General features: G+C 36.6%; 1 protein-coding gene across 1 annotated transcript in view; it reads right to left on the bottom strand.

Moving 5' to 3' along the window:
* Positions 1 to 27,338, bottom strand: part of THSD7A (thrombospondin type 1 domain containing 7A) — a 466,447-nt gene that overhangs the window by 90,114 nt on the left and 348,995 nt on the right. The window contains exons 8-10 of the mRNA XM_053609606.1: positions 15,224 to 15,458; positions 10,488 to 10,603; positions 278 to 410 (exon numbers count right to left, since the gene is read on the bottom strand). Of these exons, the coding sequence (XP_053465581.1) occupies positions 278 to 410; positions 10,488 to 10,603; positions 15,224 to 15,458 (484 nt within the window). The remainder of the gene's footprint in view (positions 1 to 277; positions 411 to 10,487; positions 10,604 to 15,223; positions 15,459 to 27,338) is intronic.

The following is a 27,338-nucleotide window of genomic DNA, read 5'->3' as shown; positions in this document are numbered from 1 at the left end:
TACGGAAGGAACACGGTTGACTTCCTTCCTCAGCCTTTGAAAGGATGTGGACTTGAAACATGTTTGCTTAGCCCGTCTCTCACGATGCTTTTTCTCTCCTGTGACTCCAGGACTTCATTTATTTTTATTTTTAATCTTATTACAAATTAAAGTGAGGGTGCAGATGCTTAAGTTACACTGTTTTCAATTCTCAGGTAAAGCTGAAGTTGTAGTTGAGCCCTCGCCAGGGGCGTGCTGAACACCCTCACACATGCACCTTCTTCTCTGACCCGATTACCTGTAGCTTTGGCACACTGGAGGTGCCTCGCAGGACTTCTCTTTATAGAGAGGATCTGAGCAGTCACGGCCTCCGTTGGCTGGCATCTGAATGATGACCCGATGTCGAGACTGCTTCCTGACTCCAGAGTCCCCTGCAATAAGGCAGGTTTTTAACCTCGTTACTTTGCACTGACAAAAGAACCTCCGGATACCAGTCTGTGCAATGAAATTATGTTGCTGGCAGCAACACATGCCTGACATCCCTGAATGAGTGGTTTTATCTAGTCTAATAGTTCACTAAATTCTCCCAAAGACCACTTAGATCAAAAACTCAATCAACTTATACTTAAAAATGTGAAGAATGGAGAACAGTTCCGGAGTCAATCAGCCTTCCTAGTGTGCAGTTATAATACAATGTAATTGCTCTTTTGGATATTTCTTTCCTCTTGAGGAAGATGACAGATCTAATTAATTTATTTTCCTCTACCTTAAATTTATTTTCATGCTATTTTTCCTAGCCCTGTTCACCACCTGGGACTCATACACATGTAATGAATCTTCTTTAGGAGAATATATTTAATGCTATGATGTGAAATTTTATTTCTTTGTTATTCACTTAATTTGAAATGCATAACTTCTAAGTTATTCAAATCATTTATTATTCATGTTAAACAGTCTAAGATCTTCAATTCAGGTCACACTCTAAACATCATGGCTCTAAATAGTGAAATGAAAGTGGTTTTTTTATAGGCAGACTTTTTATTTTTTTTTATTAAATCATAGCTGTGTACATTATTATGATCATGGGGCACCATACACTTGGTTCATAGACCGTTTGACACATTTTCATCACACTAGTTAACATAGCTTTCCTGGCATTTTCTTAGTTATTTTGCTAAGACCTTTATATTCCACATTTACTAAGATTCACATATACCCTTGTAAGATGCACTGCAGGTGTAATCCCATTAATCCCCCTCCCTCCACCTACCTCCCCCCTCCCTCCCCTCCCTTTCCCCCTTTTCCCTATTCTTAGGTTGTAACTGGGTTATAGCTTTCATGTGAAGGTCCTACATTGGTTTCATAATAAGGGTGAGTAAAATGTAGGTAGACTTTTTAAAGAAGCAGCAATCACTACTGTAAGTAAATAACTCCAAATTATGTTAAAATATAGAAAAGGAATTAAGATTTACCTTCAGTAAAGATATCCATTTGACAGTATTACTGATACAAGGATGTTAATTTTTTTTGTATTAAAAACAGATAATGCATTAAATTTGCTAATTTTAATAAAACATATTTTAATTTTGGTACATTCTTACCTGCATGGTACAGAGTTTTGCTTACAAAAGAGTTCCCTAAAGAATTACACTAATAGAATTTCCCCCGATGTATTTCCATAATTTTGCAAGATCTTTGAATATTTGGTACTTAGACTTTTAGAGGGTTATCAACCCCTAACAACTGAAGTTTAACCAGAAATAAAATTAAAACTTTTCAAAGATATAATGGTACTGGAAAAAATATGATTTAACAATCTGAATTTTCTCACAAAGAAACCTCTTTTCCCGTGAAATCAGGGCATCCCTCAACATGGTTTGGGCAACTGACTCCCTAGCTATCTTTAGAGTTGATTCCTTTATTAGACAGAAGCATAGATCAGATTAGTGATTACTAAATGGATGACTTCATAGGAGAATCTCTTTAACTACAACAATAGTTCTAGGCCTATACCTTGCACTATTAAACCATTACCTTTTGGGAGTTGGAATTTTGAATTTGATTTTTTAAAAAGCTTGCCAGACCAGGTGTGGTGGCTCACACCTGTAATCCTAGTACTCTGGGAGGCCAAGGTGGGTGGATTGCTTGAGATCAGGAGTTGAAGACCAGACTGAGCAAGAGCGAGACCCTGTCTCTACTAAAAATAGAAAAGCTTGCTGGACGTTGTGGTGGGTGTCTGTAGTTCCAGCTACTTCGGAGACTGAAGCAAGAGGATCGCTTATCCCAGGAGTTTGAAGTTGCTGTGAACTATGACACGATAGCACTCTATTCAGGGTGGCAGAGTAAGACTCTGTCTCTATGAATAAATAAATAAATAAAAAATGAAATGCTTGCCAGGTAATTAGGATGAAGAGCCAGGTTTGAGATCTACTGGAATACACGAGCAGGTATGTCCCTTTGCAATTTTAGATTCTGGAGTCACATGCAACTTTTTAGAATTATTACCACCAGGGGGGGAAACTTGTACTATTTAGGATCACATTAACTATCTTAATGAATATCTGGAACACTACAGGTTATAGAGTTGGGAATTGAGAACTGGAAGTACTGGACAGCAGAGGATTAAAGTATTTGAAAATATTGTCAGGGACTTTTAAGTGTGACAATAGTAGCTTGAATGCCAGCTGCAGCTTTTACATGTCAAATATGATTTATCTAGGGAAGATCTAAGAATTGTTAATAGGACTTTTAATAAATCGCTAATGCAATCTCCACTCATTAAATTGTCCAAATGACCCCTATTTTAAGGCCCAGGTGATAAATTCCTGTAATACTCAGAGCTAAGAAAAATTTTGTTTCCCTTGACAATCTGTTAAAAATCCATTGTGCTTCCATTTTTTGCTTTGGTCACCAGAATCTCAGAGCTAATTTTCTTCCCAATTGCAGGAGCTTACCTTAACTTTGATTTTGTAGTATATTTTTTCTCTTCCTTTCATCCTCCTCCCCCTTTCACTCCCTGGATCCATCCTTCTATTGTAATCTGTATTATTTTCTTATGTTTTTGATCTGTTATTAATCTTCTTTAAAAAGTACAAAAACTAAATGACCATTCTCTTAAGATTTTAAGCATTGGGGGAAAGAGAGAGATTTTTTATTGTTAACAGAAGGAAAAAAAGAGCAAAAATGGGTCTTTGTTCCCCAGGTGGTCAAAATTCTTAGAAGCAATTAGTCCTCAACCTGCAGACAGAAAACAGACACGGGATTGAGACCAAGGGATCTGGGGACTGGGGGGAGATGATAAGTCCAGCAACTGTGTCACTTTACAGACTGAAGCTCCTAGTCATTAACTATCTGATGTCACCTACAGCAGAGCCAGCACTGTTCCAATCTGTGAGGCAGCAACCAAACGATAGTGCTTCGATTCTATTTTGTTTGACTTAACAGAAAGAATGTCACTTTGAAGTACAACTCTGAGCCATTCTTCTACTCCCTTCTCATCACAAACTTCACAAATCTGTATGCGTTATGTAGCCCTATGATGACTCTTCACTTCCTTAATTTATTCCACAATAGCAATCCATTTGTTCTCACAAAAAGTTCAAATTGCTTAACCTTGTGCAGTTCACAGGATAGATATTAAGACCTGATTAAAGTGAAATTCTTCAAGCCATAATACCTAGAGAAGAAGTTTAATGGAGTAACACAGGGAGTGTCATGACACCCCTGCTTTTACTCACTGGGAGGTCTGTTTCTTTTCAGTTCGCAGTTGAGAAATTGCTTGTGCACTTAAAGTAACCGCACTGTAGAACTCAGCCAGGGAATAGAGCTCTCATCAGAGCACAGACAACGGGAGAGCTATAGCACACATTAAAAAAGAAAAATGGAAGGTTTCTAACTAATAACTGGAGCTGGCAAACTTGGAATTTTATAGCTCTTATACTTTCCTGTATGTATTTATACCCAATTTATTATGTGTAGTATTACACATGTAGTATGTCCATTCATGTTTGTGTTTCAGTACCTAGAACAACAGTCACACATAGTAAGTGCTTAATAAATATTTGCTGAATGAGCTTCCTGGAATAGCTATGCTGAGCTATTCTATTCCATTTTCTGAAATAATATAGTGTAATTTTGCCTCTTTATAGTAATTTAAAGAAATGGTATCTCCTTTTTAATGAGATCAAAACCTTTATGAAATTGATGCTCTCTACCTGAAGAGTTAAATGAAAAAGTATCGCTCCATCTTTGAATTAATTTTCTGTTGAGCTTATCTCTCTTTGAGCATTTAACTTTGTGCAGGATTTTTAAATTTTGTTAGGAAGTCAGTGTAATTTCAACAATACTTGGATTATTCCCATCTGCTACCAAATAGTTAAAAAAATCTAACCTTATGTCATTGCTTTATTTTCTTCACAACAGAAGGCTGGCTTTCTATTACACCACTGTGTCCTTCTTTTCAGCCTCAAACAAAACACAAAAGGCTTCTTTGGGAACACAAAGCATCTTGGCACTGTTAGCCAACAACTGGCCCTTCTTAGCCTGCTAGCACTCCCCTGTTTTTTTTTTTTTAAACTTCCTCAATACACAATTATAGTTATTCTTTTAAAATATGACCACCTAGAGTTTCTAAACACTTTTTGTTCTAGAAGACTCAATATAGAGCTGCCAAATAGAACAGGCATGGCTGATCTGTTCCCAGTGACATGAGCTGTGCCCAGTGAAATCAACCCTCTCTTAGAGAGACTTTGCTTCCAGGAGAGCCAGTTCCCATGTTGACATTCTCACTTTTTTTTTGGCCACTGCTATTCCAGGAACACCAGAAGGAAATAGTCTCCCAGTGGCATAATGCATTTCAATTTAGAGCAGTTTCCTACCCAAGCAACCAATCCAAGTAAATCCATTACACCTCACATTCCTGCCACTCCCCATAAGAAATGAGCCTTCCCCAGATTCAGATCTTCCACCACAACCTGGCACACAGCACTGTCTATGTGCATAACCCTGCTCAATTTCTAATTCCTCTCCATCTTCTAACCCTTTCTCCATGGCATCCATTGGAACACACAGTCTCTCACCTTCACATGCCAGTGGAAGATGGTTCCATTTAGCTATTTCCTAGTTTTTTCTCCTCCCTCCACCTTTAAAAATATCCGACTCCTCTCAGCCCCTGTGATCAACTTTACCATTGGTTATCTACCTTGTAGCACTTGTCTAGAAACACTTCATTAATTTTTGACCTTAGAACCTCTTTCACTGTGATCCTTTCTCTTCTTACCCCTGCCACCACTTTGGTGGCTTTGATAGCCACATGGTTATGGCATTCATTGCACTGGACACTGAAAGGCAGCTATGCTCACCACTATACCATCAACGCCACCTGGATACTCAATTATTGTATGTCCTTCTGTCCAGTGATCTTTTCTTTTATCTTGTACCAATTATTTGCTCATCTGCTCATCTTTTGATGTTGTTATTATTGATAACTGCATACTCTTGGTCATACATCTTTCTGGCTATTACTCCTAACCTTCCTGTTTATCTCCTTTACTTCTTGTCTTACTAAATGTGAGGACTCTAGTCATCAAATTCAATCGAGGCAGCCATATACTTTTCCTATCATTGTCTCACTATCTATCATTTTTTCATGAACTCGCTTCCATCCAGCCCAAGTTAGAGTCCATACTCAATTATAAGTACCCTGTTTCCCTGAAAATAAGACAGTGTCTTATTTTAAGGTGTGCTCCCAAAGATGCGCTAGGTCTTATTTTCAGGGGATGTCTTATCTTTCCTGTAAGTAGGTCTTATTTTCGGAGGATGTCTTATTTTCGGGAAAAGAGGGTACTTTCTTACAAACACTTCTGGTGCCCTATTTCTTGTATTCTCCTGTGAAAGCCCCAACCCTAATAAAAAATCAATTACTGCAGAACCTCCATAGTTGACCCTCTGCCTACATTGACTACCTCCTTAAGTTGACCTAATTTTCATAGACTGGACATGCGTCACGTGTTTCTATCAGCCCAGTAAGGCTAGTACCTTATATGACCTCCATATGTTGACCAGTTTGTTACAGTCCCCTGGGTGGTCAACGTACAAAGGTTCGACTCTATATCCCTACATTTCTTCTGACTTGAGGCAGATAAACTTGACTGGAGGAACATTGGCAACTCTGGCAAAAACAATCTCTTTTTAAATACATAACTAAATGGACACTTGATATTGCCTAGAAATTCTACTACATATCACTAGCTTACCCAATTTAAACTCTCCAAAATTATGTCCCATTTTTTTCCCCTTAAATCCCCTACACTTTCCCCTCTCAACCTTCATGCCCATGGTTGATCTTCCTTTTCACTCATTGAGAGATTAGAATAACCATAAAATGCTTTGTTTATCTCATACCCCTAGAATGTAGATTCCTGAGAACAAAAACATTGGCTTCGTTGTTTACTACTAATCCCTTACATTTAGAAGAGTGCCTGACACATTATAGTTTCTCAAAAAATCTTAGTAGAATAAAAAAAAGAGAACGATTTCTTAAACTAATACATATGATGTTTAATTACACAAGGAAGCATCTGAAAATAATTAGTAATTTGATCAGTAAATCCCCAATAGATAATTGTTAGGATACTGTGTTAGTAATTTTTCTTTTACACAATCTAAATGTTTCCCACTTTGATATGAGACTAAACTTTTCAGAAACACTGCTTTCAATACACCAAACTAAAACATTTACCAACTACTGACTCTGTAGGATGCTGTGCCTTTCCTATGAAGCTTATAATCACTATAGCCTACACAACAAATACTATATCAATTATATAATAGTTCACAAACCATAGGTGCTTTACTATATATTATCTTATTTGAGCTGTGGAACAACTCATAGATATTATAAGTAAGGCTTGGAGAACTTAAGTATCTTGCTTAAAGTCAACTTAAATGGCCACATCCTGTATCCAAACTAGAACTACTGATTCAGAGTCCAATTAATCCATTGCATCATGAAACTTACCACTGTTCTTATATCACAAAAATAAAAGTGCGTTCTGCTACATATCGGAGTTAAGTCCAATTTGCTCTTCTGTAACTTTTATCCATCCTCCTTTTCAACTTTGCATCTCCCTTATCCTACACACACTATGGGCTCCAATGGACAGGGCTTCTCCAAATTTACATTAAACAGGATTTTTGCTGATATATTTGCTCTCACAATGATTTTTCTATTCCCTTCCCTAGAGCTCTTTGTGTTTTACCATTAAATCTTGTAATTGAATCAAAGTCTTACATTATCTGATCTAAGTAGAAGAGTTCCTTTTTTTTTTGTTTGTTTGTTTTTGTTTTTGTTTTTGGCCAGGGCTGGGTTTAAACCCGCCACCTCTGGCATATGGGGCTGGCGCCCTACCCCTTTGAGCCATAGGCGCCGCCCAAGAGTTCCATTTTTTAAATGAGATCAAAAGCTTCCTTGATGTCAGGGACTGAATTTCCCTACAAGACTGTCAGTATTCTAGTTATATACAGGAATCAATAAATAAGTAATTCAGTAAGTATTTATGTATATATACACAAATGAGTACTAATTTAGTTAACACATGTATGCCATTCTCAATCTACTTATTCCCTCATTGCTCTGCTAAAATGTTTTCTGGAGTGTATTATGCTTTTCACATACATTTTTTATTTTATAAATGATCAAACAGAAAAAAGTAAATCTTTTTCTTAGTGCTGTAAAAATCACAAATTTAAAACTCATATTTTTCATTTTCAAGGATGGTATTTTTATGAGTAAAAAAAAAAAAAAAACCCTCTACTTCTAAATTTCCTTCCCAGGCACTTACAATCATAACACAGAACATGATACACATGCACTTTCAAGAACTTACAGTAGAAAATTCATAGGCTATTAAAATGGTTCCTAATTCCTGGATACATTCCAATGTCCAAAATTATTTTCAAATAAAGGTCTAAAGAAAGGAGAACAATTCTGATTCTTTATTTTTATTGGGTGATTGTTCTAAAATAAATGTAATGAAATCTTCTGTTACTATTTTTAAAATGTATTTCTTTGATATACTTTGCCAGGGTGGGGAACTTACAGCATTAAGGAAACTTGCCTCCCTTCTCTTTAGGTATGGCCTTTTGACTGAATCCATATTTTATAGAAAAAAAATCCTTTTATTGTACTAAAAGGGGCACATCAGTTTAATTTGTGTCATAAAATTCATGTCAGTCTCACCTCCTTTGACACTTTAAAATGAACAGTCTTGAAATCAACCCCTGGTAGAACAAGTCAACTTTTATTTTAAAATACTTTATACAATACAAGGAAATACCCAGTACAAGGAAAAAGTAAAGTCTTCCTACTTTCAGAAATTTCACTTAAGATTTATATTGGATTAATAATCATTTAGTTATAAATGTAACTATATATGTTTTGAAATTATTAGTAAATGACCTTATCTCACACTAACACAAAAGATCAAGTAGAACATTAAGAATAAAATTAGTAAGTGTATTAATTCCATATAATAAGAACATTTTTTAACCAAAGTAATGAATAACCAACAATTAACCATAGAAATGTTAATCTATAAGAAAGTACTATTCTGTTGCCAACTGTGGTGAAACCAGAGGATATCAAATGTTATTTAACTTTTAGGAAAATAAAGGAATAAAGGAAATAAATCAGGATCAAAATATCAGACAATGCCATTCCATACTCAGGTTATGCTATTAATATTATTTAAACAGTTAATGTTTATAACTTCCTTCTCCTCTTATAATCTATCTAAATGCCTTAAAATATTTTAAAAATATTTTTAAAAGTTAATACTTTTAAATATAACTTCCTTCTCCCCTTAAAATCTATCTAAATGCCTTAAAATATTTTAAAAATATTTTTAAAATAAAAATGTCCTATTATTGATAATTTGATACTTAGGAGGATTTAAAATAGGAAATGCAGAAAAAGGAACTTACGTTTCAACTATAGTAGAACCTCCATAATTGACCACCTCCCTACCTTGACCATCTCTTTGAGTTGACCTAATTTTCATAGACCAGACATGTACTACACTTTTAAATCATTACAATAGGCCTAGTTCCTTATGTTGACCACCTTTGAATGTTGACGAGTTTGTTGCAGTCTCTTGGACGGTCAACTTACAGAGGTTCTAATGTATATAAAATGGCAATCACATTATAAAAAAATTCATTGTTAAAATTTATAACAGCTATTCTAAAAGATTTTAATAAAATTTGCAAATTTAATATCATTGTTAAACTAAAGGCTGATTCTTAACTGAATCTAGTAAGAGTCAAGAGCATATATAAAACAAAAGCACAAGGAGAATTTAAGAAAATTATCTCTATTCGTTGGGATAGTAAAATAGGAAATAGGAGACAGCAAGACACTGTCAAGAAAGTTGCTCAGTTACTGCGTAAACCACCTGGAGAATGTTGATACCTTTCTCAGCAACAATGAGAAAAGACTTTTCTGGAGGATAAAGGAAGAATTATCAAAGTATCTATGCCAAGGAGTCTTTGTCTTCAAGTAATAAAAGCGAAACTAAATAAAACTGGGAACAAATACTTATTATCTTCTAAATGTCTCATGACACATTACATGTTGGCAGGGAAATAATTTGATCATTTCTTTCTTTCTTTCTTTTTTTTTTTTTTTTAAGGCACTATTGTTCAATTTAATATTCATCTTCAATCCTGACAAGTAAGCATAAAACTTTGACCTTAAATCATTACTTTCTTTCATTCCCACTTTCGGGGCTGCATCATTAATTCTGTAGTCAATCTGGTCCCATGTTACTTCTTTTCTTTTTCTTTCTTTTTTTTGAGACAGAATCTCACTTTGTCACCCTTCGTGGAGTGTCCTGGCATCATAGCTCACAGCAGCCTCAAACTCCTGGGCTTAAGCAATTCTCTTGTCTCAGCCTCCAATTAGCTGGGAGTACAGGCGCCTGCCATAAGCCCGGCTATTTTTAAGAGATGGGGGCTTTGTTCTTGCTCAGGCTGATCTCAAACATGTGAGCTTAGGCAATCCACCCGCCTCGGCCTTCCAAGTGCTGGGATTATATGCGTGAGCTACCACGCAGGGCCCCATGTTATTTCTTGCCATTAAGTATGTTGGAAGCCATGTATATAGATAAGAGCACTGTATATTCTTTTTAAAATACATAAGACCACTATAAATTTTTTCAGAATTAATGTAAAAGTAACCATTACTAATATAATAAAGTCTAGAATCCTATCACTTTAACATGTCTCATAAAATTTCATATACCACATTTTGGTATAAAATAATTTGTTTGATATTCTAAAGCAGTGTTATTTTCTAGAGGGAAATAAAAGCTGGGCTTATGGCGTGCATGCCAAACCACAGTTACACAGCCCTGTGCAAGACTCATAAACATTACTCTGCCAGAATAACTTGAAAGTCCTGTTGGGTGGGTTTTCTAGGTAAAGAGCCTTCAGAACTCCGGACACCCTACCTTCTTTACACGAGGAGGGGCATGACGTCCAGTCACTGTATGGGGTCACAATACAGTCCTTCTTACAAGGAAGCAGGCAAGGCCTCACCGTTTCAGGTCGAAGGCTTTCAGGACATCTAGAAAAAGGAATGGGAAATTATTAGGCTAATAATTTTTTTAGCTACTAAGCTAAAAAAAAAAGATAATTTAGTTTTGTTATGATTTTCATTGTTAAATTTACAAAAAATAGTCACCAATGTATATTACTTAACATCCAAGAACCTTTTTACTTTTGACAACAACTATACAATTAAATGAATTCTTTCAAGTTGAACTTCAATTACACTTCCAAAGACAAGATGTATAGATTTACTAATAGCAATTATGCTACCTAGAACAATATATGACAATTATGCCTTATCCTCCTGTAATAATATCTCCATTAATAAATATTTGTTCTCTAATATGCTTTAGAAATATTATGTTGAAATTCAACTGACTAATTCAAGAATCCAATTTTACATTTTTGTATAACCAAGTAGGCTTTCTGCCTATTATAAAGTTTTCAGGTTACTCTACACTTTTTATTTTTCTAAAATATGTATAGCATAAAATAAATTATAATGTAATACATTCTTTATATACTATCTTCTCAAAACTGATCTTGTAGTAATAGCTGTGTATTTAGTAATAAATAATAAGAGAATAAAAGTATATAAATTATTATGATAAACACTTCTTGCTTTACTCTTGGCTTAACTTATCTATTCTTCGTTTTTCTTCCATTTTGTCCCTAATTTTAAATTATGGGATTTGAAATACTTTTTATATTTTTATAAGCTATAAGCTATAATATCTTTGGGGGAACAAAAAATGTAGATATGAATAAATTAAAAATAGTCCCTCAGGAACTTTAAAATATCGTGTGCTTGACATCAATTATAGTATTTTACAATTTTGGGCCGGTGCTGGGTTTGAACCCACCGCCTTTGGCATATGGGGCCGGCGCCCTACCCCTTTGAGCTACAGGCGCCGCCCTTGAATTAATATTTTAAAAATATGGCAAAAAATGTGTTGTATATTGGAAAGACAGGAGACAGATAAGAATGTTTTACTTTATATAAGGTTTTCAATCCCTAGGAAATAATAGGAATCTGATGTAGGGGGTTTAAATATACTGTCTTATTAAAATATGTTTATTATAGGATTTTTAAATTTCCCAATTTTTCTCTGCATTTTCATGGTTGATACTACTATTGCAAGCAGTCAATTATAAAGCATTAACACTAGAAAAAGATTTATATTGGAAAAATAAAATGTAATACATAATTCGTATTAATTCAAAGTAACTTATTCTGATATCTAAGCAATTCTCTTTTGAGGTTATATAGTTTCCTGCCAACTAAATTAACAGGCATTTAAGAAATAATCTAAACAACCAGCATAACTCTTGTCGGAATAAATTGGCAAATCAGCGGGAAATAGAATTTAGAAATACTCTGTATAAGAAAAGCCAAATTTTGTGTAGTTCCAGATAAATTGTCTTTTATCAAGTAACTTAAATTTTCAGAACTGAACTATGAGCAAAAACAACCAATGAAGTTAACTGATGACTCCACACTGAATCTCAGAGTCAAAGCATTCTATAATAGACATACTCTTATTTGATAATGTGAATGTTACTTTCTTTGCATTATTATTATTATTATTATTGCTTAATATTTCAATGTAGCAATTGTCTGATTCCTTTTCTGAATGTATTTATGTTCGTTCATTCTTTACAAGGATTTTTGTTTCTAGTCCTTATCTTAAACATTGTTATTGTCATTAAATTTTAAGCCTTTTTAATTTTGTGAAGACAAAAAAATGGAAACCTAATAAACACATGTATATATAAAAATAAATAAAAAAAACCCAACCAATGTCATTAATCTATTTTTCCTTGATCTCTTTATAGCATTTTGCTGACACCTCATTTTTGATCTTTCTTGTGTAAGCTTGGCTTTTCCTAATTGCTTTGACTATTCAAAGTCATAGACAACAAAGAAATTTAGATGGGAATCCTAGAAGTAAAAATACTGTTATAATTTAGGTTGCAAATCACTAGAATTACAACTTAAGCTGCATTCTTTCTTTCCTTTTTTTTTTTGGCAGTTTTTCACCAGGGCTGGGTTTGAACCTGCCACCTCCGGCATATGGGGCCGGTGCCCTACTCCATTGAGCCACAGGTGCTGCCCGCTGCATTCTTTCTTAATCAGGAAACATTATACAGTAAAACCCACACATAATCCAGTTAATTCTTTTGAAGCCATGAAATTATTGGTCAGTAATTATTACTGACAACACTCCTTTTCAATGAGACAGTTTTACAACTTTAACAATGGGAGGGCATTACTCAGCTGCCTGCTCTTCAAATATTAGCCTCAAATAAATCAATGGAATTTACAATGTTATCATTGACAACTTTCAAATATTCCCTTTTCGTTTAGAAATAGACACAGCAAGAGACTTAGCTAACTGTGGAGAACAAAATTACTAACAACAAAGTCGTTAAATGCACACACAAAGATAAATTATATAGCCTAGATTACATCCAATAAAATGAATTCCGACTTCCTTTGGGAAGGGAAATGGTTCAGCCAAGATGCTTCCTTTCTCCGTTGTATTGTTCGTATTTAGTGTTTGTGATTTAAATCAAGAAATTGATTTTCCCCCAAATCTTATTCAAGGTCAAATTAAACAGATGTGATAGAAGTTGAAGTTTGTTATTGGGAGAATAGATAAGATCCATAACATTGACTTTACCATTGCAAGGTAATCTGTTTTATTAAGAGAAGTTTAAAACAAGTTTTCTATTTGCATTTTGTTCAAAAATCTAGTAGTGGAAAGTATTCGCTGAATTTGACCTAGATTTTAAGTAAGAAGGGCAATAACATTTTCTTTTCAATTCACCGTATTTACTTCATTTTCCAGAATTTTAAGGGCAAAGTAAAGCCATTTGATTTAACAAATCTAGAGACGAATCCAGGTCATTGAACAGAGGCTGCAAGGGTATAGCAAAATTTCAGTGGTTATAGCGGTGATCTGACATGGGGCTTCTGGATGCCCTTCCAGCTGAATGATTCAGTGATGTTCATCCAGCAGGTTCTTTCACATACAGGTTTGTATATATGTACATCTATTCCTCAGCAAAAATATTTTGCAGTTTGTGTGACAGAAATGTCAACAGCAACATTTGAAAGGTGATTAACTATAGAACAGGAATAGAGTGAAGTTATTCATGGAAGCCCAGCGCAGTCATCCTCTTTCTGTGCCTCTGCAGTAAATATTTATTTCTGCCTCTGTTCTTGCTCCAAAGAGACTCAGAATCCTCTAGGACTCAGGACTTCTGTGCCTGCTGTTATCACTGCTGAATTTTTAACACACTGTGTGCTGTGTTCCTGAGTTAGATTCATAGCAACCTTGGCAAAATTTCTATTAAGATATTAGTTTGGAGGTATCTACAAATAGTCTCTCAATGCATTCAGATATGATTTGCATATATTCTCCCATATCATTTCCTAAATTCAAATGACATAAACAAATAAAATATGGAGCAAAATATTCCCAATGTCTGGAACCCTGGTCGGATAAAAATAACTCACAATGGGATTCTTATTTATCCCATGGAGTTTTCCAAACTGTATACATTATTTTCATTTCTCTGACATGCTAAGAATTATCTAAAATTCTTAAGAAAAAACAACAATTTCTACCATGAATTGAGTGATAACATTATTATTATGTTTTTCCTTAAATTCTTTCAATGGGTGGAAAACCGAGGCTGCAATGAGTTAGGCAGCAGGTTTAAGATCACACAGCATATTAGCCACTTAGCCAAGTATTTAAAAAATAGGAGGTCACTTTTAACGCCCATGCAAAATTGAGTGGTTTTACTTTTTTTGTTTCACACAGCTAAGATGATATGAATTTTTAAAAATTTATGCTTTCTAAATTTCAAAGAGGTTTTTACCCCTTAAACTTTTTAAAGAGTTGATTAATGTTTTCTAACAATTAAATAGCCCCAATATGCCATAACTTGTTTGTATTTCTCAAAAGCATGTATAGCATGCCAACTTTTGAGTTCTTTGTCCTTCCCGCCAGCAAACGGTTTGCCTTGCTGTTACAGAACTCATTCTCACCATGAGAAACTGACAGTTTTCTGCTTGTCATAATACTCATCCTATCCCAAGGCTCTCTCTTGGAAGTAAATGGCTTATTCATTTAGCCACTGAAAGATATAATGGTTGGCCTCAGTATTTTTGATATAGTATTTTCCAGGGGAAATGAAAGGCAGATCACAGAAGGCTACTACCCAATTAAACTAGATTGGCAGTCTCCATTGCCTACGGGTATATAGGAGGTCATGGGTGACCTACAATGCTAGGACTTCATATACTGTCACTATTGATCAACCAGGCCTAGAGCCAGCACTTCTTTCATTGCCTCACCAGCTTAATAAAAGCAGAAAGTGCTACAATAAAACAGAAAGTAGGTACCAGATAGAAAGATTTCTACAGAATTTATGGATCCTAGGTACAAGACTCTAAAGCTGTTATAGCTTTATCAGCAGCTGACATTCAAAACAAACAAATCTTACTCTTGAGGACAGGTCTGACAAGCATCGAAACGCTCCACTTCATGAAGCAAGTGAAGGCTGAGCCAATGCTCTGCATGGCTGCCCACAGGATTTACTGTTGTCGTTCTGAAGCCCTTACTTTTTGGGTCCCACTTGGCCCACGTTGACTCTCACACAGATGACTTTCCTTGTCTGCATGCCTATGGAGCAGGAGGCCTCCCCATTCCAAGTTGTAGTTGTGTTGAAGGACGATACCGAGGTGTCTTCGATGCACTGGCCCCAGGGACCAGTTTGCCAGTGGTACACAGTACAAGGATGCTCATTACAGCTGCGCACCTCTTGCAAAGCACTGCTATTTGGACAGCGAATTCCACCTACAAAAATGCACAGCGATAGCAGATTAGATGTAGTGCCAATGAAACTTTACCATGCTCTGCTCCTTGTAAGTAACACGGCTAATAGCAATAATAATAACTGGCACTGATTTAATGCATTGCCTGTGACCAGCTAGGAAAACAAATTATAAGTTAATCTTACCTCATTTGGCATGGAGTAGCTCAAAATATAAACTCTATGGTGTACATAATATTTGTATTAGGGGACGATGGAAGACCTTAAAGAGAGAAGACCATTGCTCTCTGGAAAAGTTGAAAATAAGGTACAAATAAAGCCCATGTGCTTGTTGACCAGGAGAAACATGGATATTGAGACTCAAATGTTATTCCCCAAAATGAAAGTCTTAATTGCAGGTTTTAAAATGCTACTTATTTTAGTCTATTAAGTTTAGGGTGATTATAAACAGGGATATTGACATTGATTGATACTTTACTATCCTCCAGAAAACTACTGGAAAATCATTGAGAAACTGTATTTCACATAACCTCCCATCTAAGTTGCATCAGCTATGGCATGTACGTAATATCATTTAATGTATTCCACTGAAAAAGAAATGCTGTGAATTAAAATATGATACAATGTGTTGTGGTCAACTCTAATTTTTCTTGCATATTTATTGAAATAGCTTTGTATGGCTTAATTACATAGTTTTTTATATCATTCTTTTGCATTAAAAAGAAAGGTATCCCTAAAACTTCTGTACATTGAGTCCAAATCTTTCAAGTTACGTTTCAGTTCACTCACTGCAGTCTGTGTTCTTCTGTAAGTATCATCCTCTGTGATATCATGAGTACTGGCAATGCAAGATTTCTTTTTTTTTATTATTAAATCATAGCTGTGTACATTAATGCAATCATGGGACACCATACACTGGTTTTATAGACCATTTGACACATTTTCATCACACTGGTTAACATAGCCTTCCTGGCATTTTCTTAGATATTATGTTAAGACATTAATATTTTACATTTACTAAGTTTCACATGTACCCTTGTAAGATGCAACGCAGGTGTAATCCCACCAATCACCCTCCCTCTGCCCAGCCTCCTCCCTCCCTCCTCTCCCTCTCCCCCTTTCCCATATTCTTAGTTTATAACTGGGTTATAGCTTTCATATGAAAGCCATAAATTACTTTTATAGTAGGGCTGAATACATTGGATACATTTTCTTCCATTCTTGAGATATTTACTAAGAAGAATATGTTCCAGCTCCATCCATGTAAACATGAAAGAGGTAAAGTCTCCATCTTTCTTTAAGGCTGCATAATATTCCATGGTGTACATATACCACAATTTATTAATCCATTTGTGGATCGATGAGCACTTGGGCTTTTTCCATGACTTAGCAATTACGAATTGGGCTGCAATAAACATTCTGGTGCAAATATCTTTGTTATAATGTGATTTTTGGTCTTCTGGGTATAGACCTAGTAGAGGAATTATAGGATTGAATGGCAGATCTATTTTTAGATCTCTAAGTGTTCTCCAAACATCTTTCCAAAAGGAATGTATTAATTTGCATTCCCACCAGCAGTGTAGAAGTGTTCCCTTTTCTCCACATCCACGCCAACATCTCTGGCCTTGGGATTTTGTGATATGGGCTAACCTTACTGGAGTTACATAATATCTCAAAGTAGTTTTGATTTGCATTTCTCTGATGATTAAAGATGATGAGCATTTTTTCATATGTCTGTAGCTGTCTTCTTCAGAGAAGTTTCTCTTCAAGTCCCTTGCCCAGCCTGCAATGGGATCACTTGTTCTTTTCTTGCTTATACATTTCAGTTCTCTGTGGATTCTGGTTATTAAACCTTTGTTGGAGACATAACGTACAAATATCTTCTCCCATTCTGAGGGCTGTCTGCTTGCTTTACTTACTGTGTTCTTGGCTGTTCAGAAGCTTTTTAGTTTGATCAGGTCCCAATAGTGTATTTTTGTTATTATTTTTTCTTTTTCTTTTTTTTTTTTTTTTTTTGGCCGGGGCTGGGTTTGAACCCACCACCTCAGGCATATGGGACCGGCGCCCTACTCCTTGAGCCACGGGTGCCGCCCCCCAATAGTGTATTTTTGAAGCTGCTTCAACTGCCCGGTGGGTCCTCCACATAAAATACTCACCCAGACCGATTTCTTCAAGGGTTTTCCCTACACTCTCTTCTAGTATTTTTATAGTTTCATGTCTTAAGTTTAAATCTTTAATCCAGTGAGAGTCTATTTTAGTTAATGGTGAAAAGTGTGGGTCCAGTTTCAGTCTTCTACAGGTTGCCAGCCAGTTCACCCAGCACCATTTGTTAAGAGGGAATCTTTTTCCTACTGAATGTTTTTAATTGGCTTGTCAAAGATCAAATAACGGTAAGTAGCTGGATTCATCTCTTGGTTCTCTATTCTGTTTTAGACATCTACTTCTCTGTTTTTTGTGCCAGTACCAGCTGTTTTGATGACTATCGATTTATAGTATAGTCTGAGGTCTGGTAGTGTGATTCTTCCTGCTTCGTTTTTATTTCTGAGTAATGTCTTGGCTATTCAAGGTTTTTTCTGATTCCATATAAAACTAAGTATTATTTTTTCCAGATCTTTAAAGTATGACAGTGGAGCTTTAATAGGGATTGCATTAAAATTGTATATTTTGGGGGGTAGTATGGACGTTTTAACAATGTTGATTCTTCCCAGCCATGAGCATGGTATGTTTTTCCATTTATTAACATTTTCAGCGATTTCTTTTTTTAGAGTTTCATAGTTCTCTTTCTAGAGATCTTTCACGTCCTTTGTTAGATAAACTCCCAAATATTTCATGTTCTTTGGCACTACTGTGAATGGAATAGAGTCCTTAACTGTTTTTTCAGCTTGACTATTGTTGGTATATATAAAGGCTACTGATTTATGAATGTTGATTTTGTAACTTGAGATGCTCCTGTATTCCTTGATCACTTCTAAGAGTTTTGTAGTAGAATCCCTAGTGTTTTCCAGATATACAATCATATCATCTGCAAAGAGCGAAAGATTGATCTCTTCTGACCTTATATAAATACCCTTGATCACCTTTTCTTCCCTAATTGCAGTGGCTAAAACTTCCATTACAATGTTGAAGAACAATGGAGACAATGGGCAGCCTTGTCTGGTTCCTGATCTGAGAGGAAATGATTTCAATTTAACTCCATTCAATACGATATTGGCTGGGGTTTGCTGTAGATGGCCTCTATCAGTTTGAGAAAAGTCCCTTCTATACGAATTTTCTTAAGTTCTCTGATCATGAAGGGTTGCTGGATATTATCAAAAGCTTTTTCTGCATTAATTGAGAGAATCGTATGGTCTTTGTTTTTTAATTTGTTTATGTGCTGAATTATACCCTGTTTCCCTGAAAATAAGGCAGTGTCTTATTTTAAGGTGTGCTCCCAAAGATGTGCTAGGTCTTATTTTCAGGGGATGTCTTATCTTTCCTGTAAGTATATCTTATTTTTCGGAGGATGTCTTATTTGCGGGGAAACAGGGTACTTACAGATTTACATATATTGAACCAGCCTTGAGACCCTGGGATAAAGCTGAGTTGGTCATGATGGTTTGATGTGTTGCTGGATTCTGTTTATTAGGACCTTGTTGAATATTTTTGCATCTACATTCATTAGTGATATTGGTCTATAATTTTCTTTTCTTGATGGCTCTTTTCATGGTTTGGGGAACAGGTGATGTTTAATTCATAGAACATGTTGGGTAGTATTCCTTCTTTTTCTACATTTTGGAACAGGTTGAGTAATATAGGTACTAGTTCTTCTTTAAAGGTTTGGTAGAATTCTGATGTGAAACCTTCTGGCTCCGGGCTTTTCTTTTTAGGGAGATTTTGTATGGTTGATGCTATTTCAGAACTTGATATTGGACTGTTCAACATTTCCACTTGATTCTGGCTAAGTCTTGAAAGGTGACGTGCTTCCAAGTATTGGTCAATTTCCTTCAGATTTTCATATTTCTGAGAATAAAGTTTCTTGTAATATTCATTAAGGATTTTTTAATTTTTGAGGAGTCTGTTGTTATTTCGTTTTGTCGTTTCTGATTGATGAGATTAGAGATTGGACTCTTTTTTCCCTGGTTATGTTAAGCAAAGGATTATCTATTTTATTGATCTATTCAAAAAACCAACCTTTTGGTTTATTGATCTGTTGTATAATTCTTTTGTTTTCAATTTCATTTAATTCTGCTCTAATTTTGGTTATTTTTTTTCTTCTACTGGGTTTGGGGTTGGAATGCTCTTCCTCTTATAGTTGCTTGGGATGTCCCATTAAGTTGTTAACTTCCTCTCTTTCTGTTCTCTTGAGGAAGGCTTGCAGTGCTATAAATTTCCTTCTTAGGACTGCCTTTGTGGTATCCCAGAGGTTCTGATAATTTGTGTCTTTATTGTCGTTTTGTCCAAAAATTTGGCAATTTCCTTCTTAATCTCATCTCTGACCCAGCTATCATTCAGCATAAGGTTATTTAACTTCCACGTTTTTGTATGAGTATGCAGATTCCTGTTGTTACTGAGTTCAACTTTTATTCCATGGTGGTCCGAGAAGATGCAAGGAATAATTTCTATTCCTTTAAATTTACTGAGGTTAGACTTGTGACCTAAAATGTGATTGATTTTGGAGTATGTTCCGTGGGCTGATGAGAAGTATGTGTATTTAGTTTTGTTGGGATGAAATGTTCTGTTGGTGTCTGCTAAATCCAAATGTTGGATGATTAGGTTTAAATCTAAAATTTCTTTGCTCAGCTTCATATTGGAGCATCTATCCAACACTGCCAAAGGAGTGTTGAAATCTCCGACTATTATGAAGTTGGAGGTAATCAAGTTGCTCATGTCTGTTAGAGTTTCTCTTATAAATTGAGGTGTATTCTGGTTGGGTGCATAAATATTTACAATTGAAATCTCATCATATTGAGTATTACCCTTAACAAATATGAAGTGACCATTCTTATCCTTCCTTACTTTTGCCAGTTTAAAGCCTATTGTGTCTGTAAATAGAATTGCAACACCTGCTTTTTTCTGATTACCATTTGCCTGAAATATGGACGACCATCCGTTTACCCTGAGTCTATATTCATCTTTTAAGGTACGATGTGACTCTTGTATGCAACAAATATCTGGCCTGAGTTTTTGTATCCACTCAGCTAACCTGTGCCTCTTTAGAGGACAGTTTAAGCCATTCACATTAATGGAGAATATTGATAAGTCTGGTAAAATTTGGGGTATCAAGTTTTTCGAAAATCCAGTGGACATATTTAATCCTTCTGCCACTGTGGAAATTGGAATTTGATCAAAAGTTTCTGAGTGAGTTTACTTTTGTGGTAGAGGATTGGGATGTTCATTATGGAGTATAGGTCTGAGAATATCCTGTAGAACTGGTTTGGTTATGGCAAATTTCTTCAACATATTAATGTCATTAAAGTTTTTAATTTCTCCATCATAAATGAAACTCAGTTTAGCTGGATACAGGATCCGGGGTTGAAGTTACTTTATTTTAGGAGATTAAAAGTCTATGACCACCCTCTTCTGGGTTGAAAAGTTTCAGCAGAGAGATCGGCAGTGATTCCCATATTTTTCCCTTTGTAGGTAATGAAGTTCTTATGTCTGGCTGCTGTCAGAATTTTCTCCTTCATATTAACTTTAGTGAAGCTAATTATGATATGTCTGGGAGATATCTTATTGGCTTGAGTTGTTGTGTGGTTCTGAAACTGTCTGCTATCTGAATTTCAGGATCTCTTGGCATGTCTGGAAAATTCTCTTTCATAATTTCATGGAGAAGGGCCTCTGTGTCTAGGGAGGCCACTTCATCACTTTCATGGATTCCAATGAGGCGGATATTAGCCTTCTTCGAATTATCCCAGAGCTCTCTGAGAGAATGATTCATTTTTGCTCTCCATTTTTCTTCCTCTTTGTGAGTTTGGGAGTGTTCAAAAGCTTTGTCCTCAATGTCAGAAATCCTTTCTTCCTCTTGATCCACTCTGTTACTGATGGATTCTACCATATTTTTCAGATCTTTGAGGGCTGCAAATTCTTGCTTCAGTGTGTCAAAATCTTTGGTGGTTTTGTCTTTAAATTCATTAAATTCTTGAGACAACTTTTGAATTTCTCCTCGAATTTCTAATTCCGATTTTTGAATTTCTGCTCAAATTTCTAATTCCAAATTTTCCTGCATTTTATTAATCTTATTTGCAATCCAAATTCTGAATTCGATTTCTGACATCTTGGCCAGCTGTTTATGAATGAGATCTTCAGTTACATCTGCCATATCTTTCCTTGGGGAGGTTGATCTAGTCTGGTTATTCATGTTCCCAGAGTTTTTCTACTGATCTGCCCCATGATTATTTTATACCATTTGACTTTTCCTCTGAAGTGCTGTCGAGGACCTGTACAGTGCTACGGCCTGAGAAACTGGGGACCTGTTTGGTGTAGTGGTGCTAAGTGGTTCTGTCTTGTTGTCAGCTGGTCTCTGTCTGACCCTAGAGACAGTTTCAACAGTTACTCTGGGTTGAAGTCTCAGCTGTGGAGAAATACCAGCAATTAATTCACCCTGCCCCCCACAGGCAACAATTGGAAAAGGAAAATCAAACCTTACTACAACCACACACCCAGGGCACCACTTGGATAGTCCTCGGGCAATTGGCTCAGTTCCAAAGGTCCAAATCAATTGTCTCAGTCAGCACCTGTGTCAAGTGGGAGAGTTTAAAAGGTCTCTGGCAACTGGATCGCAGGGGTCTGCTGACAACTAAAATGTGACTTGCTCCGATGCTCCATGAAGTCAGGAGGACCCACCCAGAAAATAGATTAGTCTGGGAAGGTTGTTGCCTCCTTCCCTACCTTGCACCTCTGTCACACCCGGTCACTGACAGCCCTGCAGGGCTGTGACCCAGTTGCCCCCAATGAGCAGATACTCCAGGGGTTTGCACCTGTCTGAATCACAAGGAAATCTATATCTGCTCAGCCAGGACGCTACTCTCTGCCCGTATCCAGCAGGGGGAGGTGATGCCTCACAACCTCAGGGGCTTGATGGAGGCTGGGGAGTGTTCACTCAGTTCCAGCCCCACCCCTGATTGATGTTACTGACAGAACAGAAAAACTTTGCTGGAATTTGTTTCTGTCCCTGCTAAATTCCCCTGCAGAAGAGAAGCTGTTTTGAGTTCTCAGAATCTGTGCCTCAGGCCCTGTCTTTGCTCCTGCAGGTTTGTATTTGCAGCGCGGTTAGCTGTCAGTTCTAGCCTCCTGCCTTCCTTTGTCTATAGGCTGACGATCCCCTGCGGGCTGCGTGCGCTTAGGCTCAGTAAAGGGGTCCTCTGGGTCAGCCCTGCCCTGGGAATTTCCAGGCTCTGCGCGTGTGTTTTCTACCCTGTTTCCTTGAAAATAAGACATCCTCCGAAAATAAGACCTACTTACAGGAAAGATAAGACATCCCCTGAAAATAAGACCTAGCGCATCTTTGGGAGCACACCTTAAAATAAGACACTGTCTTATTTTCGGGGAAACAGGGTAGTCCCCGTGCTCCCCCCAGGCCAGTACCACCTCAGGCAAACCCTTTACTCATGGGTCCTGTGTTTCAGTCCCAGATCTGTCCCACTGGTGGTTGCCACCTGAGAAGACGCCCGGCCTCCTCTGGTTGCCCAGGGAGACAGCGGATGTGGCTCCGGAATATCTGGGGGTGAGCCCTATTGTTGCCAAAAACAGCTGCTGCTCTGCGCCTCGGGGCACCACCACTCCAGCGTGGTTCCCTCTCAGGTGACCATCCTCTCCTCACTCCCATGCTGCATAATCAGCACTGACCAGCTGTAGTCCAGGCCCTGTGAACACCCCTCATGAAATCACCCAAGAAAGTGGAGGGGAGTGCTGGGAGCTCAGAATTGCAGGTAGAGAATATATACAGTTTTATGCCTGGCAGGAGAACACCATGGCACCCTCGTAGGGGAGGTAGGTCCAGTTTTTAGAGGGTCTCTCCTGTGGAGTGCAGTGAGAGGACCTTTTAACTCTGCTTGTTTGTTTGTGGGGCACTCTGAGCTGTTCTCATGGGGGAGGGGACTCCTGTCCACTTGGTGATGGATTTTGTACCTTTTGTTTGTATCCTTGTGGTCGCAGCTCACCTCAGCGGGGTTGATGTGCGTTCTTCAACCTTCTCTCTTGGTGCAGCTCAAATCCACCAGGTTACTTGCTAAATTTCTGTCCTTTAACTCTCCTTTTGGATGGGAGCCTCTGTGGAAAGCTGGCTTCAGTCAGCCATCTTGTCTCCATCCCCCACAAGATTTCTTAAAAAGAGTTCTCCCCTTTGGTCTTCAGACTTTTCTTCTAAGATACTGATACTACTCTCTTTAAGAGTTGATGTTGTAGCCCCAGAAATGGGCTGAATTTTAGAAAGCAACTGGGATTTACTTTCTGTCCTCAAATTGTCTTTACCTGCTTTTGTTTGTTTTTGGCAGAATCAACATGGAATTGGTTGTTGGAATAACCAGGAACAACCACAAAGTTCACATGTACAAGCAATGACAACTTTGTCACAAATTGCTTGCCCACAGCAATTAAAAATGTACCCAATATAAGACACAGTAAGTCCACAGATGTCAAAGAGTCAAGTAAAAGCATCTTCTCTTTTTTTTTTTTTTTTTGCAGTTTTTGGCCAGAGTTGGGTTTGAACCCACCTCCTCTGGTATATGCGGCCGGTGCCCTACTTCTTGAGCCACAGGCACCACCCTATAAGCACCTCTTCCTCAATAGATTATGGTGTGGGGCTTAACGTTCTGGGACTCTTTTTTATGTGCTTAGCCAGTTATAAGTATGTTGTAGGTGGGACCTCATTTTGTGTTCACAACTGTCCTATGAGTTAGAGATTATTAAGCGCAAAGCCCAAGCAGCTTAAGTGATGTGATCACAGTAACCATGAGGCATAGATAGAGTCTAGTTTCTTACCACTGTGTTATTTCTGGCACCAACTACAAACATTAAAAAGTCTTCCATTCTTAAAAACAGGATATGAGAGAAATTTATTGCTCACTTTATTGACAATTTGACCTGCTGAAACTTACACAGGTTTTAGACTTCATCTTAGAACACAAAATAACCCATGGATGTGAAGTGGGGAGAATCCTCAGTGTACATTCACAAATATTTGTGATATAGTGCCTGGAGAAAATTTCAACACAGTAAGAGGTGGGTTTCAGGTATTAGGAAACAAGCTTCAAAAAGTTAAATAGAAAAGATGAGTTTGAGATTTGGGAAAAAGTCATAAGCAAAGCCAGTGGCTATATCCTAAACTGTTTAGCAGGTGTCACTTGTCTATGATTAAGAACAACCCTCTAATTCAGCAAACAAATCAGTACCAATTTATGTGAGAACGTCACTGAAATTTAGAATCATTTATGCAGTGTCAAACGTGGGCTCAACATCAGAGTATCATGCATTAAACAGCATTTCATTAATGTTCCCTGGTTCATGAAGGTGAAAACATCTGTCACAGTTCATATCCTATCCTCCATCTCACAGTTCTGTGAACCTGGCATCCCCTGCAAAGAAGTTTAGGATTTGAATAGAAATGAATCCTAAAACATACTAATTGGACTGGGGAGAAGTAAATGAGCATTCCTATTACCCTTTCCCTGAGGCGCAAGATTTATCCAATCTCAACTTTCAGACAAACACACGCTAATTATAGACTATATATATAATGTATATATATTCATGATTCCTTTATATTTAATAGTAAATTGCTGATTTTCTATAAAGTGTGTTTATTTATTCCATTTTCTCTGGGAGAGTAAGTATGCTTGCTGTTTAAACTGCGATTTTAAAACTCTAAATTGTTTGACATGGAATTGACTGGTTGGCTTTGGAATAAAATTAAAAAAAAAAACCAAAACTTTTATAACATCAGCACAATGCGTCCAGGAACTGCAAGAGGGCTGTTAAGTTTACAGAAATAAAGGCTATTTATTTTCTTGTCCCAATCCACATTAAAGCTGTATCAGCAGTTTTGGTCTGATGTTAGTATTCTTGCACAGATAAAGTGCTGGTGTGGTCTTAATTATAACAATGGGGTAGCAATTTTGAAAGTATTATTTGGAGTCATTAGTCATTGCAGTATCATCATGTTGTTTGGGGTAATCTTAAGGTAGAAAAATTAATAGGTATGATATTATATATTTATCTATTATTTATGGAAAGATCTCATTCCAAACATCTGTGAATATTTCCATTGTACTGGGGAAATTATAAAGTGTGACCTACTGACAAAATTAATAATTGCATTTTTAAGAACCTCTTACATATAAAAATATTTCATACTAATGTCACTGTTGGTATTTTTTAGTATTCCATTAAGAGAAGGACTTTATAAGATGATGAATTTCTGCTACATAAACTTCTATGCTCACATGAAAATACCAACTATTACGTGAAACTTCTTTCTTAGAAATGAAAAAGTGACTTTTCCTCCTACATCAATTTCATAAAATCTTTGTTAGGATACATTTGAACAGAGTTATGGTGCTTCTGGCTCTGGCATTGATGACCTGATAATTTAGAAGATGGATTTAAAAAAAGAAACCTCCTGTTTTTTGATTTGGATGTCCTTTCTTTCTTTCTCTTGCCTGATTTTTGGCTAGGACTTTCGGTACAATATTGAATAGAAGTGGTCACAGTGGGCATCGTTGTCTTGTTCCAGTTCTCAGTGGAAATGCTTTGAACTTTTACCAAGTCAGTATGTCTGTTGTGGGTTTGTCATAGATGTTTTTTATTATTTTGAAGTATGTTCATTCTGTACCTAGTTTTTTATGGGCTTTCATTATAAAGGATGTTGAATTTAATAAAATCCTTTCCCTCCCATCTATTGAGATCAGATGGTTTTTGTTTTCAATTCTGTTTATGGGGTGAATCACATTTATTGATTTACTTATGTTGAATCATCCTTGTATCCCTTGGATGAAACCCACCTGATCATGCTGATATTTTTTTGTGGGGTGGGCTGTAGGATTAGATTTGTTAGCATTTGGTTGAGGATTTTTTGCATTTATGCTCATGAGGGTTTTTGTCTGTACTTTTTTTTTGTAGTTGTGTCCTTCCTGGCTTTCGTATCAGTGTGATACCAGCTTCACAGAATGAGTTAGGGAGGATTCTCTCCTTCTCCATGTTATAGAACAAATTTGGTAGGATGGGTACTAGTTCTTCTTTGTAGATCTGGCAAAATTCGTCTGTGAATCCATTTGGTCCTAGGCTTTCTTTTCTTTTCTTTTTCTTTGCTGGGAGGTCTTTGATTATCAGTTCAATCTTGCTACTTGATGTTAATCTATTCAGGTTTTCTATTTCTTCCTAATTTGAGTGTGGAAGGCTGTATGTTTCTAAAAATTTATCCATTTCTTCTAGATTTTTCTAGTTTGTATGCATAAAGGTATTTGTAGTTATCTTGGATGAAACTACCTATTTACATTTCACAAAACTCTAAAGTGTCCTCCAAAAGACTCCTAGAATTGGTTAACGAAGTCAGTCAAGTCTCAGGTTATAAAATTAATGTACACAAGCTGAGAATCAAATCAAGAACACAATGCCATTGACAATAGCTGTTATACACAGACACACATATACATACAGAGGGTGTCAAAAAACATATACACATTTTAAGAAAGGGAAAAACTGTATTAAAATTATAATACTCAATATACAAGATCAGAAAATTAAGTTCAGGAACTCACATTAGAGAAAGTGCTACACACTTGATTTCCTAATATTACTGTGGTCACCTTTGAAGTACTCCCCATGGGAAGTTACACAAATGCCAATCCCTGGTCCACCCTTCACAGCAACTTTGGAACTCTTTTTCTGAAATGTTCATCAGAGCTATCATTATACCAGGTCTGAAAATT

The sequence above is a fragment of the Nycticebus coucang genome, chromosome 11, assembly GCF_027406575.1.
Source record: "Nycticebus coucang isolate mNycCou1 chromosome 11, mNycCou1.pri, whole genome shotgun sequence".
NCBI lineage: Eukaryota > Metazoa > Chordata > Mammalia > Primates > Lorisidae > Nycticebus > Nycticebus coucang.
This window is presented reverse-complemented; position numbering and strand designations above follow the sequence as displayed.